General features: G+C 39.1%; 1 protein-coding gene across 3 annotated transcripts in view; it reads right to left on the bottom strand.

Moving 5' to 3' along the window:
• htr2cl1 (5-hydroxytryptamine (serotonin) receptor 2C, G protein-coupled-like 1) overlaps positions 1–12,793 on the bottom strand; it is a 250,892-nt gene that overhangs the window by 37,827 nt on the left and 200,272 nt on the right. For all 3 annotated transcript variants that reach the window (XM_051944157.1, XM_051944156.1, XM_051944158.1), the window contains one exon: positions 3,472–3,672. In XM_051944157.1, coding sequence (XP_051800117.1) covers positions 3,472–3,672 — 201 coding nt within the window. The remainder of the gene's footprint in view (positions 1–3,471; positions 3,673–12,793) is intronic.

The following is a 12,793-nucleotide window of genomic DNA, read 5'->3' as shown; positions in this document are numbered from 1 at the left end:
TTTGTTTTAAAGTGGATGTTTTGGTGACAGTACCTTTAAATACAACTAAGCTTATGCTGTCCACGCCCACTTCAGGAAGAAGACTCTCTCTGTGTCATTCACTGTGTGAGAACCAAGACCTTCTGTTGCTTCTATCCTTCTCCCAGCGATCATCTGACGTGGAAAAATGGCTTTAATTTATGAATTTGGTGTATGAAATTAGTATTTTTGATGCTAGCTGAAGTTTGGCAAACAGTATCAAGTCTTAATGGGTGGAGTTTCACTTCCTGTTTATTACTCATTCAGAAACAGAAAACTAGAAATATGAATAAGAAGGGCTTTGTTAAAAATTCAGCCAATGTACACTACCATTCAAAAGTTTGGGATCACCCAGACAATTTCATGTTTTCCATGTAAACTCACACTTTTATTCATGTACTAACATAACTGCACAAAGGTTTTCTAATCATCAATGAGCCTTTCAACACCATAAGCTAACACAATGTAGCATTAGAACACAGGAGTGATGGTTGCTGGAAATGTTCATTTACGACATTAACAATGCCTAGATTGTATTTCTGATTCATTTAATGTCATCTTTACTGAAAAAACTGCTTTTCTTTCAAAAATAAGGACATTTCTAAGTGACCCCAAACTTTTGAACGGTAGTGTATGTGAGCACAAAGAGCAGCAGAGAAGTTAACAGATGCAAACAACCAGACTTTAAAGCACACTAACCTAACCAGTCCTTAATAACTCAAAATAAAATCACTGAATGTCCCTCAATTTTAATATCCTCAGAGTTCAGACCATTCAAGCTAATGGTACCATTAGCCACATTAGCTGAACCATGGCTTATATTAAGGATTCTGTTAGTGTTGTGGTCACATTGCCATAAAAAAAATAAAAGTAACCCATTGGATCTTTAGGCATAAAGATGCTGGCAGTGCATAAAGACTGTTTTGTTCATTCTAGCAGCCAACAGCAAAACATTTGGTGAGGACTATACGGAGATTTGTGGTGGTACGTCGCACTTCAATCAAATTCTCACTGGCTTGTAAACCTAAAAGAATGGCAAAAGTAAAAGTCTTCACATCATAACAGCTTTCATTTTGCAAATCCAGGTTTATAACAACCACAAAACACAATAATAGTTGATTTTAATCATGTGAGACCTTCAAAGAATCTGCAAATTCCACAAAAGAGTCCATCTCTATACAGCAGAGGGAAATCAGTGCAGCTAAAACAGGTATGTATGACTTGATGTTTGCTCCCTAAACGAAAAGAAAAGCTACATTTTGCGTAAAAGCATCCACTGCGACATACACAGGACTAATCTTAAGAGGCTGGTGACTGCATTCCAGAGGCTCACAATGAAAAGAAAGGAAAAGTTCCAGGTTATAAGATCCTTTCTTATCTAAGCGCATTCAAAACGGTCCACAGACTAATTAACTGAAAGCAACTGGCCATGAAGTTAGCACGAGAAGCAAAGCAGCGTTTGAAAACTCCAAGCACTTCACCTGATGAAAGAATTAACGTCACACACGACAATCATTCCGTTTTCCTGAACACCTTATGATTTCATACCAAATGTGTTCGTGGTATTTTCAATTAAAACCGCTGGCCGGGTTGAATTAGCGACAAGGACGCTGCATTTTAGAAGACAATTTGTCAGACAAGTTGACAGTCGGCCTCCATTATGTCTGCACTGAAGCAGAAAATTACATCTTAAAATGTGGATATGTGAAATTCACAGAATGTACAAAGATATGTACCAGAATTGGTCGAAGGCAACATATGTTTTTCGTTGTGATTTACTGAAATTACCCTTTTAACTTCTGTTACATCTCATAATAACTAAGTACAAATAAATAGCAACTAGGAAAAGAAGCCATTTTTAGTGATAGCACCAAACCAGTCATGTTTACATATTGTATTTTTAAAAACATTTTTAAGGATCAAATTTTTAAAAAAGTTAATCGAAACAGCAACATTTGGACAAAATCATTCCGTGTTTCACAAAAATTTTGAAAATATTTTCCTTGAGGTGACACAGTGAAAATTTAACTCGCATGACAGATGAGCTTTTTCATCTTTTTTTCATTTATTTTCCTCCAGACAGCACAAAACATGAACAATACCATCGAATAAACAACCTGCATGAATAGAAAAGATCCCAAATCTCAATGTTTATTTTCTCAACAAAATCTTCATTTTCACAATCATGTTTGCCTACAATAAAGTCTCTTGTCAGCTTGACTCTCTGGGAGTTTTGTCATCATTTGTCTCTTTTTGGATAGATGCCAACTACAAACAACTTAGCGTCCAATGGAATTCTTTTTAAAAGGATCTTCTCACATGCCTTACTACTTGTGACTAATCTTTAACTGAGAGATTTAGAGTAAATTAACTGTATCATAGGCCATCAGAGAGTTGTGAATCCAAGAGTTCTTTCTGTTTTTGTGTCATTCTAGTTGTGACAAATGGTGTAATTTTAGCTATTTCAAAAGGTAGCATGACTGAAATGTACAGGAGGTTCTGTGTGGATGTTGTGAAGCAGACACAAGCTTATAAAACATTACCACGTCAATCCAGGAGTCTTTTCGTGACCTTTACTTGTGCCTCGATTCCAAGAGAACAAATTGTATGCTATTCAACCGGACAAACAGTGTCTCCAGTCACCCAAAGATCACCTGAGCAGATGGCTCAGATCTGGAGTTTGTCAACTCCTACAGGTACCTTGGTCTCTAGCTGGACTCTAGAGGCTAAAACCAAATCCAGACTGGGGTTTACTGTAATAAGGCCTTCTTTACATACTTTGCCCAAAACACTCTTATGAAGGTGACCATGCTCCCCATGTTCGATTAAAGCGATGTCATCTATAAAATGACCCCTAAGTGTGCCCTTAACAGGCTTGATGTCCTCCATCCCTCAGTCATGTATCTTGCTACTGGTGCATCTTTCTTCATCCACCATTGTGACCTTCACAAAATGCTGGGTTGGTCCTCCCTTTACACCAGGCAACTCCAGCACTGGCTTTTACTCATCTACAAGACCCTATCAGGGGGGACACCTCAATACCTCTCCAACACCCTCGCATAATAACTACCACCTGAGGTCCAGTGATCTCATAACACTCCCTATTCCCAAGGTTCACACTGTCTTTGGATGGAATTCCTTTCATTTTGCTGCAGCAATCGACTGGAAAATTCCTTCCAAAAATCTCTGAAACTGTCAGCTCTTCCATCGCTTCCATGTTTAAGCAGAAGCTGCAGCAGACCCTAGTTGACCACTGCACATGCTGACTGCTGCTCACTGAATTGCTAGCATTAAGTTGTTTTTAATCTCTATTTAAACTATTTGTTATCTTTCTTTCTGTTGGGGCCTCTTGCCAGGCCATCATTGAAAATGAGAAATTGTTCTCAACTGATCCTACCTAGTGAAATAAAGAATTAAATAAATTAAAATGAGTATGAAGTCGTGCACTCTGACCTATAGATATGGTCCAGACGGCGGCGATCTTCATCATGGCTTTGGTTCTGGAGTTGAAGCGGCTGTGCTCGATGGGGTTGCGGATGGCGACGTATCGGTCCAGGGAGATGGCGCACAGGTGCATGATGGAGGCGGTGGAGAACAGAACGTCCAGGTAGATCCAGATCGGACACAGAGCGCTGGGGAGAGGCCAGGCGTAGTCTGGAAACATAAAAAGAAAGAGAGAGAGCATAAATAATTAAAGCTGCAAGCAGCGTAGGTCAAGTCCTTGCATCCTTTCTGTTCAGCGAATCAGAGCATGTTGACTACTTTGATGGTGACCTATCAAGACTGTCCACCAGGTGGCGCTATCATTGTGAATGTATATCGGCCTTGGTGTGTTATCAGGGCTGGACGGTGATCACACATGTAAAGTTTGAGGCAGACTGGAGCATGTACAGGCAAGTTAGACAGCATTTCCTGTTTCATGGCGACCCATCCACCAGGTCGCGCTCTCTCTGTGACTGTATATTGGTCTGTACATTTCATCAGGGCCAGTCTGATCACACATGTGAAGTCTGAGGCAGATTGGAGCATGTACAGCTAGTTATACTGCATTTTCTGTGTCTTGACAAATTGTTAAAATTCCGCCAGCCACCATTTCCACGCCCTCAGACTTTTGTGGAGCATTTTCATAGCTTTTGATCACCCATGCTTGCTGTACATCCTTGCCAAATCTGAGCTGTCGGGGTTGTCCTGTTTGAGTTTTTAGGCTTTGAAAATGTGCAAAAATTGGTCCAAATTCATCCAAAATATGTCACATAATTCAAAATGGCCGACGTCCTGTTGTGTTTTAGGCATGGGTGTCAATTACATTGTTGTTCATCTTGATGAGTTACTTATGCTTACCAGATTTCATAACTGTAGGTGAAACATACTAGTCGTAGTTCCTGTTTGAAATGTATGTGTTTTCAAGTGTTTTTAGGCTTTCAGCATTGCAATTCAAAAAACTCCTAGGTTTTAAAAGCATTCTGCACATCTTTGCTGTCTGGACCCTAATAAATGAGGAAAAGGATGCCGTGCTGTTGTTTCTACCGCAGCTGATGGTGTTGACTCTGATATGATTATATTCAATCTGTTCTGAGGGTCTGGCTGAGTGAATGTCATCAGGGTTAGTCGACTATGAAGGCTTAAGACGCAGCGTGGAGAGGTTGACTAAACTTTAATTAATTAGAGCACATCAAAGCACAAGGCAGAGCGCGCCTTACACCAACATTAATGCTCCGAGTTCCCACGAGAAATCAGACGAAGACGATGGTTTGATTGCGGCGTTTATGTGGTTTAGTGCGATTATTATGATTAGGGTAATCAGATAACGGTGTTTACATGGATCAGTCTATAGGTGGAGCAGAGAGGTTAAGCGCTGATAATTACTTTGAATATTAATGAACTCAAGAGGAATGTAAAGCTGCGGTTTAGATGCTGTTTGTAGAAAGGCTTATACCTCCATACTGAAGTGCACACTGAAGTATCTGAGCGTTTCTTTTCCTCTAAGGCTTGCTTTGTAAAAGACTTCAGGTTTGAAGCATCCTGTAGGTTTTTGTTTCAGATTAAAAAAGACTGGCAAGATAATAAAAAGGATCTGACAAGAGGGGAAATTATGAATTAAATCTGATTTTAAAGACAAGAACTGATTTGACACATTGTGGGACACGTCTATGAGACAAACTCCAAACCACAACAGTTAATCAGACATTTCAGTACAGCCAAGGTGTTCCTCAGGACAACAAACAAACGAGAAACGAGAAGATAGAACTAAAGAAAGAACAAAAACTGAATAGTTTTGGGTTGTGACTCAACCTCATGAAAACTCTGCTTTATCATATTTTATCATATGAATTACCAATCAAAAGTTTGGGGTCAATTAGAAATGTTCTTTTTTTTGAAAGAAAAGCATTTTTTTTTCAACGAAGATAGCATGAATGATCAATCCAGTCTAGACATTGCTAATGTGGTAAATGACTATTCTAGCTGGAATCGGCTGATTTTTAATGGAATATCTCCATAGGGGTACAGAGGAACATTTCCAGCAACCATCACTCCTGTGTTCTAATGCTACATTGTGTTAGCTAATGGTGTTGAAAGGCTCATTGATGATTAGAAAACCCTTGTTCAGTTATGTTAGCACATTAATAAAAGTGTGAATTTTCATGACAAACATGAAACTGTCTGGGTGACCCCAAACTACAGAAAGATATAACATATTATGTACAATTTTCACGGCAAGGCAAGGCAAGTTTATTTGCGTAGCACCCTTCATGTCCTAGACGATTCAAAGTGCTTTACATAAAACATTAAGAGCATTACAGTCAGGTGCAGATGTCGTGCAGATTTCATGCATAAGCACATGAGAAAAGAAATGGTTTTTTTTAAACCTGGATTTAAAGGTGTCTACATTTGGTGAAAGTTTTATCTCCACTGGACGTTTGTTCCACCTGTTTGCAGCAGAACAGCTAAATGCTGCTTCTGGACTGAAACTGTTCTGGGATCTGTAAACCTGTTGTACACCTTGCCTGATTTTTGCCAGTTTTTACAAGTCAAATTTAGTTTTTCTCTGTGATTTTATTACTACTAATTTAACAAAAGAAAAACAAACAACAAACATTACACTGTTAAAAAATACAGTCAGTACAAAAAGTGTGGTCGTCTGATAACAAATCAAAAAGTTAGTCCACATATATACTCAGTGACTACTTTTTTAGGAACATTTGCAAAATCTAATGCAATCCAATGGAACAGCTCTGCCACAGATTCTACTAATAAGAACTGTTTGCATTTTTATCTTCTGTCACACTGTCAAAAACACAATAATTGCACCTTATATTTATTTCTGAGGTCATAATTGGTGGTGGTTCACTAGTGGACCGCATTTAAAAGTGTTCTTCATACTTTGCTTTTTGATATCCCTGAATGCAGTACACATGCTGCACCACTACCACCCACTAGAACATCATTAAGAAGTTTATCATGTGTACTTTGTGATTTTGTATCTTTGAAAGATGCTCTATAATTTTTTTTGGGACTTTTTGTTTGTATGAAAAATGCTATATAAATAAAATCAGGTTGATTGATTGATAATTTCAATAATAATCTTTCATAAAAATAGACTGGTTTATGTGATTACCAGCTAAAACCAAAACCTAACATCTCATTACCAGCACTGAGGTCACATCAAACAAGGCTTTGAGGTGTGAAATCAAAAGTTAAAGGGTTAAAAAGCTCTCCTGACAACAACAAACTGAATACAGCAGTTCATCAGCTGTGAGTAAAGTAGTTATTCAGCTCCCAGCAGGAAATAAGCCGACAGACGTAGTTGGTAGAGCTAAACGCAACCAGGCATTTTTTGAAGCGACGCTCTGTTGATCCCTGAGGGTGAGCTCCATTTGTGCCTCCCCCTCCACAGGGAGCTCAGAGGTCAGAGTCGGTGCCACAGTGACGCCCTATGGAGCTGATCGCGAGCTGCTGTCTCGCCTCAACGCTCTGCAGAGTAAACAGCTGGGGTCAGAGGGAATAAAATCACCCTCTGCTATCACAGCACTGGGATAGCAACACAACAAATAAAAACACAAGAGGGAGAGCAGCCGGGAGAGGATGATATCAGCAGGTTCACCTTCGCTTAAACTGGACTAAATCATTTTGCTGGATGCAGAGCAGGATCTCCTGGCTTTAATTTACTGACCCGTTTAACCTGCACAGCCCCACAGAGTCTCAGTAAAATCTAGTAGACTTGTATCTAAAGACCATTATTGTTAGAAAAGTTGAGTTGTGTAGTTTTCTTTGATGCGTGCTGCATCTCACCAAGCAAAATATAGACTCAGAGTGTTCCAAGGGTAAAGAATGGGACTGCTGGTTATTGTGTAGCCTCCTAAACATCATCTTCAATATGCCTGATCTTACATCCAGTAAGGTTTGTCTGTTACTGTCAGGGTTGTATTTACACCAATAAGCCACAATCTTAAAACCATCAACAACTGTGTACAACACTGATTTTTTTTTTCATAATAATGCATGTTTTGCTCAGAAACCTTGTTCACTGGTATACATCTGGAAGTTATTTTGAGATGTACCACCTACCTACGCCTTGTTCCAGACCAAGAACACTCCCTTAGGGTAACAACAGCCCCCCAGGAGGACAATGTGCCCCACTACACCTCAAGAACAGCTTGAGGAACACAACCAAGAGCTCAAGGCACCAATACAACCTCCAAACTCCCTAATCCCAACCCAGTAGACCATTAATGTGATGCTTTGGAATAAGTCCAATCCAAAAAGGCTGAAACCAAACCCTGAAACCCAAGATCTGCTGGCTTCTGGACACCACCAGAGATCCTTTGTCTTTGCCCCAACATGTCAGAACTGTTTTGGTTGCCTAAAGAAGACCTACACGAATGTTATTGTGGTGGTTTTAATGTCGTGGGTGATTGGTGTATACCGTTTTGAATCTCAATTCTCAATGAAATTCATATAAAAGCAGGCATAATGTATCAGTCAGATACTACAAAACTGAACCTAGAAACTATAACAGTCCTATAATATAAACTGGATGTGTTTGTTTGATGTAGAAGTGCCTCCTGGTGGTTAAAGGTACAGTTTGCTGTTTCACCGTGTTTGGCTGTGCAGAAAGATATAAAATATCTACATGTGAGACGATAATTTCATTGGATCCAAAGTTGTTTCTATTTGGTTTACATTCAAAATAACACAGCTACAATAAAAATGAACAAGTTTTAAAGCTTTTTTTTTTTTTTTTAAGGCCAAAAAGGTGAAAGACCTGTTTTGGAAAAAGGCCAACAGACCATCTGCTGAGCAATGGATGAAACAAGCAGAGAAGATATGAGGACGTCTGCAGACTTTTTATGTTGGTCCAAGAAAGCAATTTGTTGTTTTGTTGTTCTTTTTGTTGTTTCTATCAGTATATCTATGTCAAAAAAAGTTGAAATAATGTTGGAAAAATAGTAATAACAAAGAATGTGGCTATTAGTTAAAGTAGAGAAGATCCTTTAAAAAAATAATTTCATCTTGAGTTTTTGCTATTAAACATACAATCAAAAGGACAAAATTATTAAAAAATGAATGAATTTTTGACCTTTTTAAATGCCAAAAATGCAATTGTTGTCGCTGTTTTGGAAAAAGGCTAACGTACCAACTATTGAATGATGAATGGAACAAATGATGTCAAGATTCCCCTTGGAAAGAATGACATACACACGTGGACAAAATTGTTGGTACCCCTCAGTTAAAGAAGGAAAAACCCACAATTCTCACTGAAATCACTTGAAACTCACAAAAGTAACAATAAATAAAAATTTATTGAAAATTAAATAATCAAAAACAGCCATTACTTTTGAATTGTTGATTAACATAATTATTTAAAAAAACAAACTAATGAAACAGGCCTGGACAAAAATGATGGTACCTCTATAAAAGATTGAAAACTATTTGACCAGAGTGACATGATTAACTCAGGTGTGTCATTTAATTGACATCACAGGTGTTTCCAAACTCATAATCAGTCAGTCTGCCTATTTAAAGGGAGACAAGTAGTCACCCTGCTGTTTGGTGAAAAGGTGTGTACCACACTGAACATGGACAACAGAAAGCGAAGGAGAGAATTGTCCCAGGACATCCGAAAAAAAATTAGAGACAAACATCTTAAAGGTAAAGGCTATAAGACCATCTCTAAACAGCTTGAAGTTCCTGTGACAACAGTGGCTCTTATTATTCAGAAGTTCAAGACCCACGGGACAGTAGCCAACCTCCCTGGACGTGACCGCAAGAGGAAAATTGATGACAAATTGAAGAGACGGATCGTTGGAATTGTATCCAAAGAGCCCAGAGCAACCTCCAAAGAAATTAAAGGTGAACTCCAAGGCCAAGGTACATCAGTGTCAGATCGCACCATTCGTCGTTGTTTGAGCCAAAGTGGACTTCATGGGAGACGACCAAGGAGGACACCACTGCTGAAAAAACTCATAAAAAAGCGAGACTGGAATTTGCAAAAATGCATGTTGACAAGCCACAAAGCTTCTGGGAGAATGTCCTTTGGACAGATGAGACCAAACTGGAGCTTTTTGGTAAGGCACATCAACTCTATGTTCATAGACTCAAAAACCAAGCATACGAAGAAAAGAACACTGTCCCTACGGTGAAACATGGAGGAGGCTCAGTAATGTTTTGGGGCTGCTTTGCTGCATCTGGCACAGGGTGTCTTGAAAGTGTGCAAGGTACGATGAAATCTGAAGACTATCAAGGCATTCTGGAGAGAAATGTGCTGCCTAGTGTCAGAAAGCTTGGTCTCAGTCGCAGGTCATGGGTCTTCCAACAGGACAACGATCCAAAACACACAGCCAAAAACACCCAAGAATGGCTGAGAGAAAAGCGTTGGACTATTCTAAAGTGGCCTTCTATGAGCCCAGATCTGAATCCCATTGAACATATGTGGAAGGAGCTGAAACATGCCATTTGGAGAAGACACCCATCAAACCTGAGACAACTGGAGCTGTTTGCTCATGAGGAGTGGGCCAAAATACCTGTTGACAGCTGCAGAACGCTCATTGACAAATACAGAAATCGTTTAATTGCAGTGATTGCCTCAAAAGGTTGTGCAACAAAATATTAAGTTATGGGTACCATCATTTTTGTCCAGCCCTATTTCATTAGTTTGTTTTTTTAAATAATTATGTTAATCAACAATTCAAAAGTGATGGCTGATTTTGATTATTTAATTTTCAATAAATTTTTATTTATTGTTACTTTTGTGAGTTTCAAGTGATTTCAGTGAGAATTGTGGGTTTTTCCTTCTTTAACTGAGGGGTACCAACAATTTTGTCCACGTGTGTACATGATCAGAAACAAACAGTAGTTTCTGCAAAGTAGTTGAAGTGAGCAGCTTGTTATTTTGTTCCTGTTTTAATTCTTGTTTTTCTGTATGTAAATTCAAAGAATGTTAAAATCATGCAACAAAGAAAGTCAACTTCAGTTTAAATCTCACATCCTCATATTCAGTATCAAAGGCTGAATCAAAATTTCACATATAAATATGTTTTCCATCACCGTCATCTAACTAGAATCTGAAACCATGTCAGTGTGCAGGAAAAACTGCTCTTTCCCTTTTCTAAGGTCTGATGGCCGTTAGACAGGTAGATGCTGCAGGAGATTAGATATTGTCTATTCTGACGTGACTAAGCAAAAGAGTTGTCTCCATATTGGTCTATAATGCAAATCTGACTTTCTCTTAACTACAATATAAACCCAAAGATCAGACAGAATCCTCAGAACTGATGTTGGCATTGCTTGCATGTACTGCTGCTCTGTTGGTGTCACCTCCCTTGATATCAGCAAACATTACTCAAAATCTAAGTCATCTCAGTCTCCAGTGGGCCTCTCTGTGTCTGTCAGTGTTTCCAAATTGTACTGAAGATGACTCAACGCTCATCTATTGCGCTCAAAGCCGCCCAGTGCAGGATGAACTCAAAGTGAAATGCGAGGCGCAAGTGAAGAACATCACTGATTGAGCTTCTGTGCTTCGTTTCCAGCTGTGTCAGCTCTCTAAAGAGGGAATATTCTGCAGCATCTGACTCTCCGTGGCTCTCCAGGCCTGCAGCTATTTATATGAACAGTCCTTTTCTTCAGAGAGGACGAGACCTGCGGCCACACAAACACACATGCACGCACACACACACACACACACTTGCTGCTTAATTCCATCTCTGATTCGCAGCACAAATGTGATGCATGTGGAGTGAATCACGCGCTTGTTTGTGTGTGCGCTGAGTGGGAGGCAGCTTGCGTAACTTTCCAGAGGTCAAACACTTATTGGGGGCATTACATGACACACACACACCAACACACACAAGGTGTTACTCAGCTGGCTAGCGGATGCGTTGGATTTTCTGCTAAACACTCCGAGACACACTGCAGCTTTTACTTAAAATACCTCAGAATGAAACAGCACTTTGGGACCATCTTGCATCTTTAATAAGAGAAGATTTCCTCTCTCTTTTGGCAGCAAATAAACTTCGAAAATCTCATCTCTGCTCATCAGAATTGCACATTCTGAAGCTTTTTTTCCGATGAAATTAATCCCTTCGCGCTCCAAAATGGTTTGAAGGTACCTGTACATCGAGGAGGCGGATCTGTGAAATCCACACTTCTGTCTTTGCCACTTTTTCCACTCCAGCTTCCCAGTAAAACTACTCTGCCCTGCACAATTTCAAGTTATAAACCAACTGGATGGAATTCGTTTCACAGCCCAGTCATTGCTACACTGCAAATTCAAGACATAGATTCCTTATTTTGTTCATGATGTGTCATCTAGCATGTAAAAACATGTTAACGAAGTAAAAAATGGCGTCTTTATACCTCAGAGTCCAACGAAGGCTGGAAACCACATTTTTAACCATTAGCAATGCAACAAATGTCACAGGAATGTGCTTTTTTAATGCAAAAATCTAAATCTGAAAAGGAAGTGGTGATTACAGGTAAATGTAGCACTGCAAAAACCACAGTATTTCCCTCTAAAAAAGGTGTGAGCATTCAAATACCTCAAAAAGTACAGCAATGAATGAGTAAATGTACTCACATCAGTGTAAATGAGGCTGGACAGAGATTTAAGTTGCAGCAGGAATAATTTAAATGGGTTTACATCAGGAACTTCTGTATGTTTTCAAAGTCGAGCCAGTAGATTGTCGCATTTTATGCTGGGAAGTTATGATTCAATCAGGAACAAATCAGACTTTAATGGCAAATGGTCTGATGTACATTTATACGTCAACATCAAATAAACAACCTCAGCTCTTCCGAAACCATTAAGCTAATATTCAATAATATTCAAGGTTTACTGGACGTCTACTGAGGGCAATCACTTACTTAAGATATGAGCTGGAGTACACTTTCATTCACTTTTTTGGATATTGTTTATAAATGAGTACTACTGTGCCAATTTTTATTTCTAAAACAATTTTGGAATGGCTTAAATTAATCATATTTGAGACATTTTGAGAACTATTGGTTGGGTGGATGGATGGTTCTGTCCAAAGGCAACGAAAAAAAGTTTCCTACTATCACAAAAGCTACTTAATCAGAGCATTTCTTGGATGAAGATCATAACTATTGGCACCATTACGCGGTTGCTAATCAACGAGCTGAAATCTCCCATAAGGGTAATATAACCACAATAACTGACAGCTTCAGTATTGCTCTGCTTATGGAAAAAATATAATTAACCAATGTTACATCCCCAAGAACTAGAGGATGAGGGGAGTAACAATGAAACTAGTTGCCA

The sequence above is a fragment of the Acanthochromis polyacanthus genome, chromosome 23 (assembly GCF_021347895.1).
Source record: "Acanthochromis polyacanthus isolate Apoly-LR-REF ecotype Palm Island chromosome 23, KAUST_Apoly_ChrSc, whole genome shotgun sequence".
In the NCBI taxonomy this organism is placed as follows: domain Eukaryota; kingdom Metazoa; phylum Chordata; class Actinopteri; family Pomacentridae; genus Acanthochromis; species Acanthochromis polyacanthus.
The sequence above is the reverse complement of the archived record's forward strand: the minus strand, read 5'-3'. Positions and strand labels throughout refer to the sequence as shown.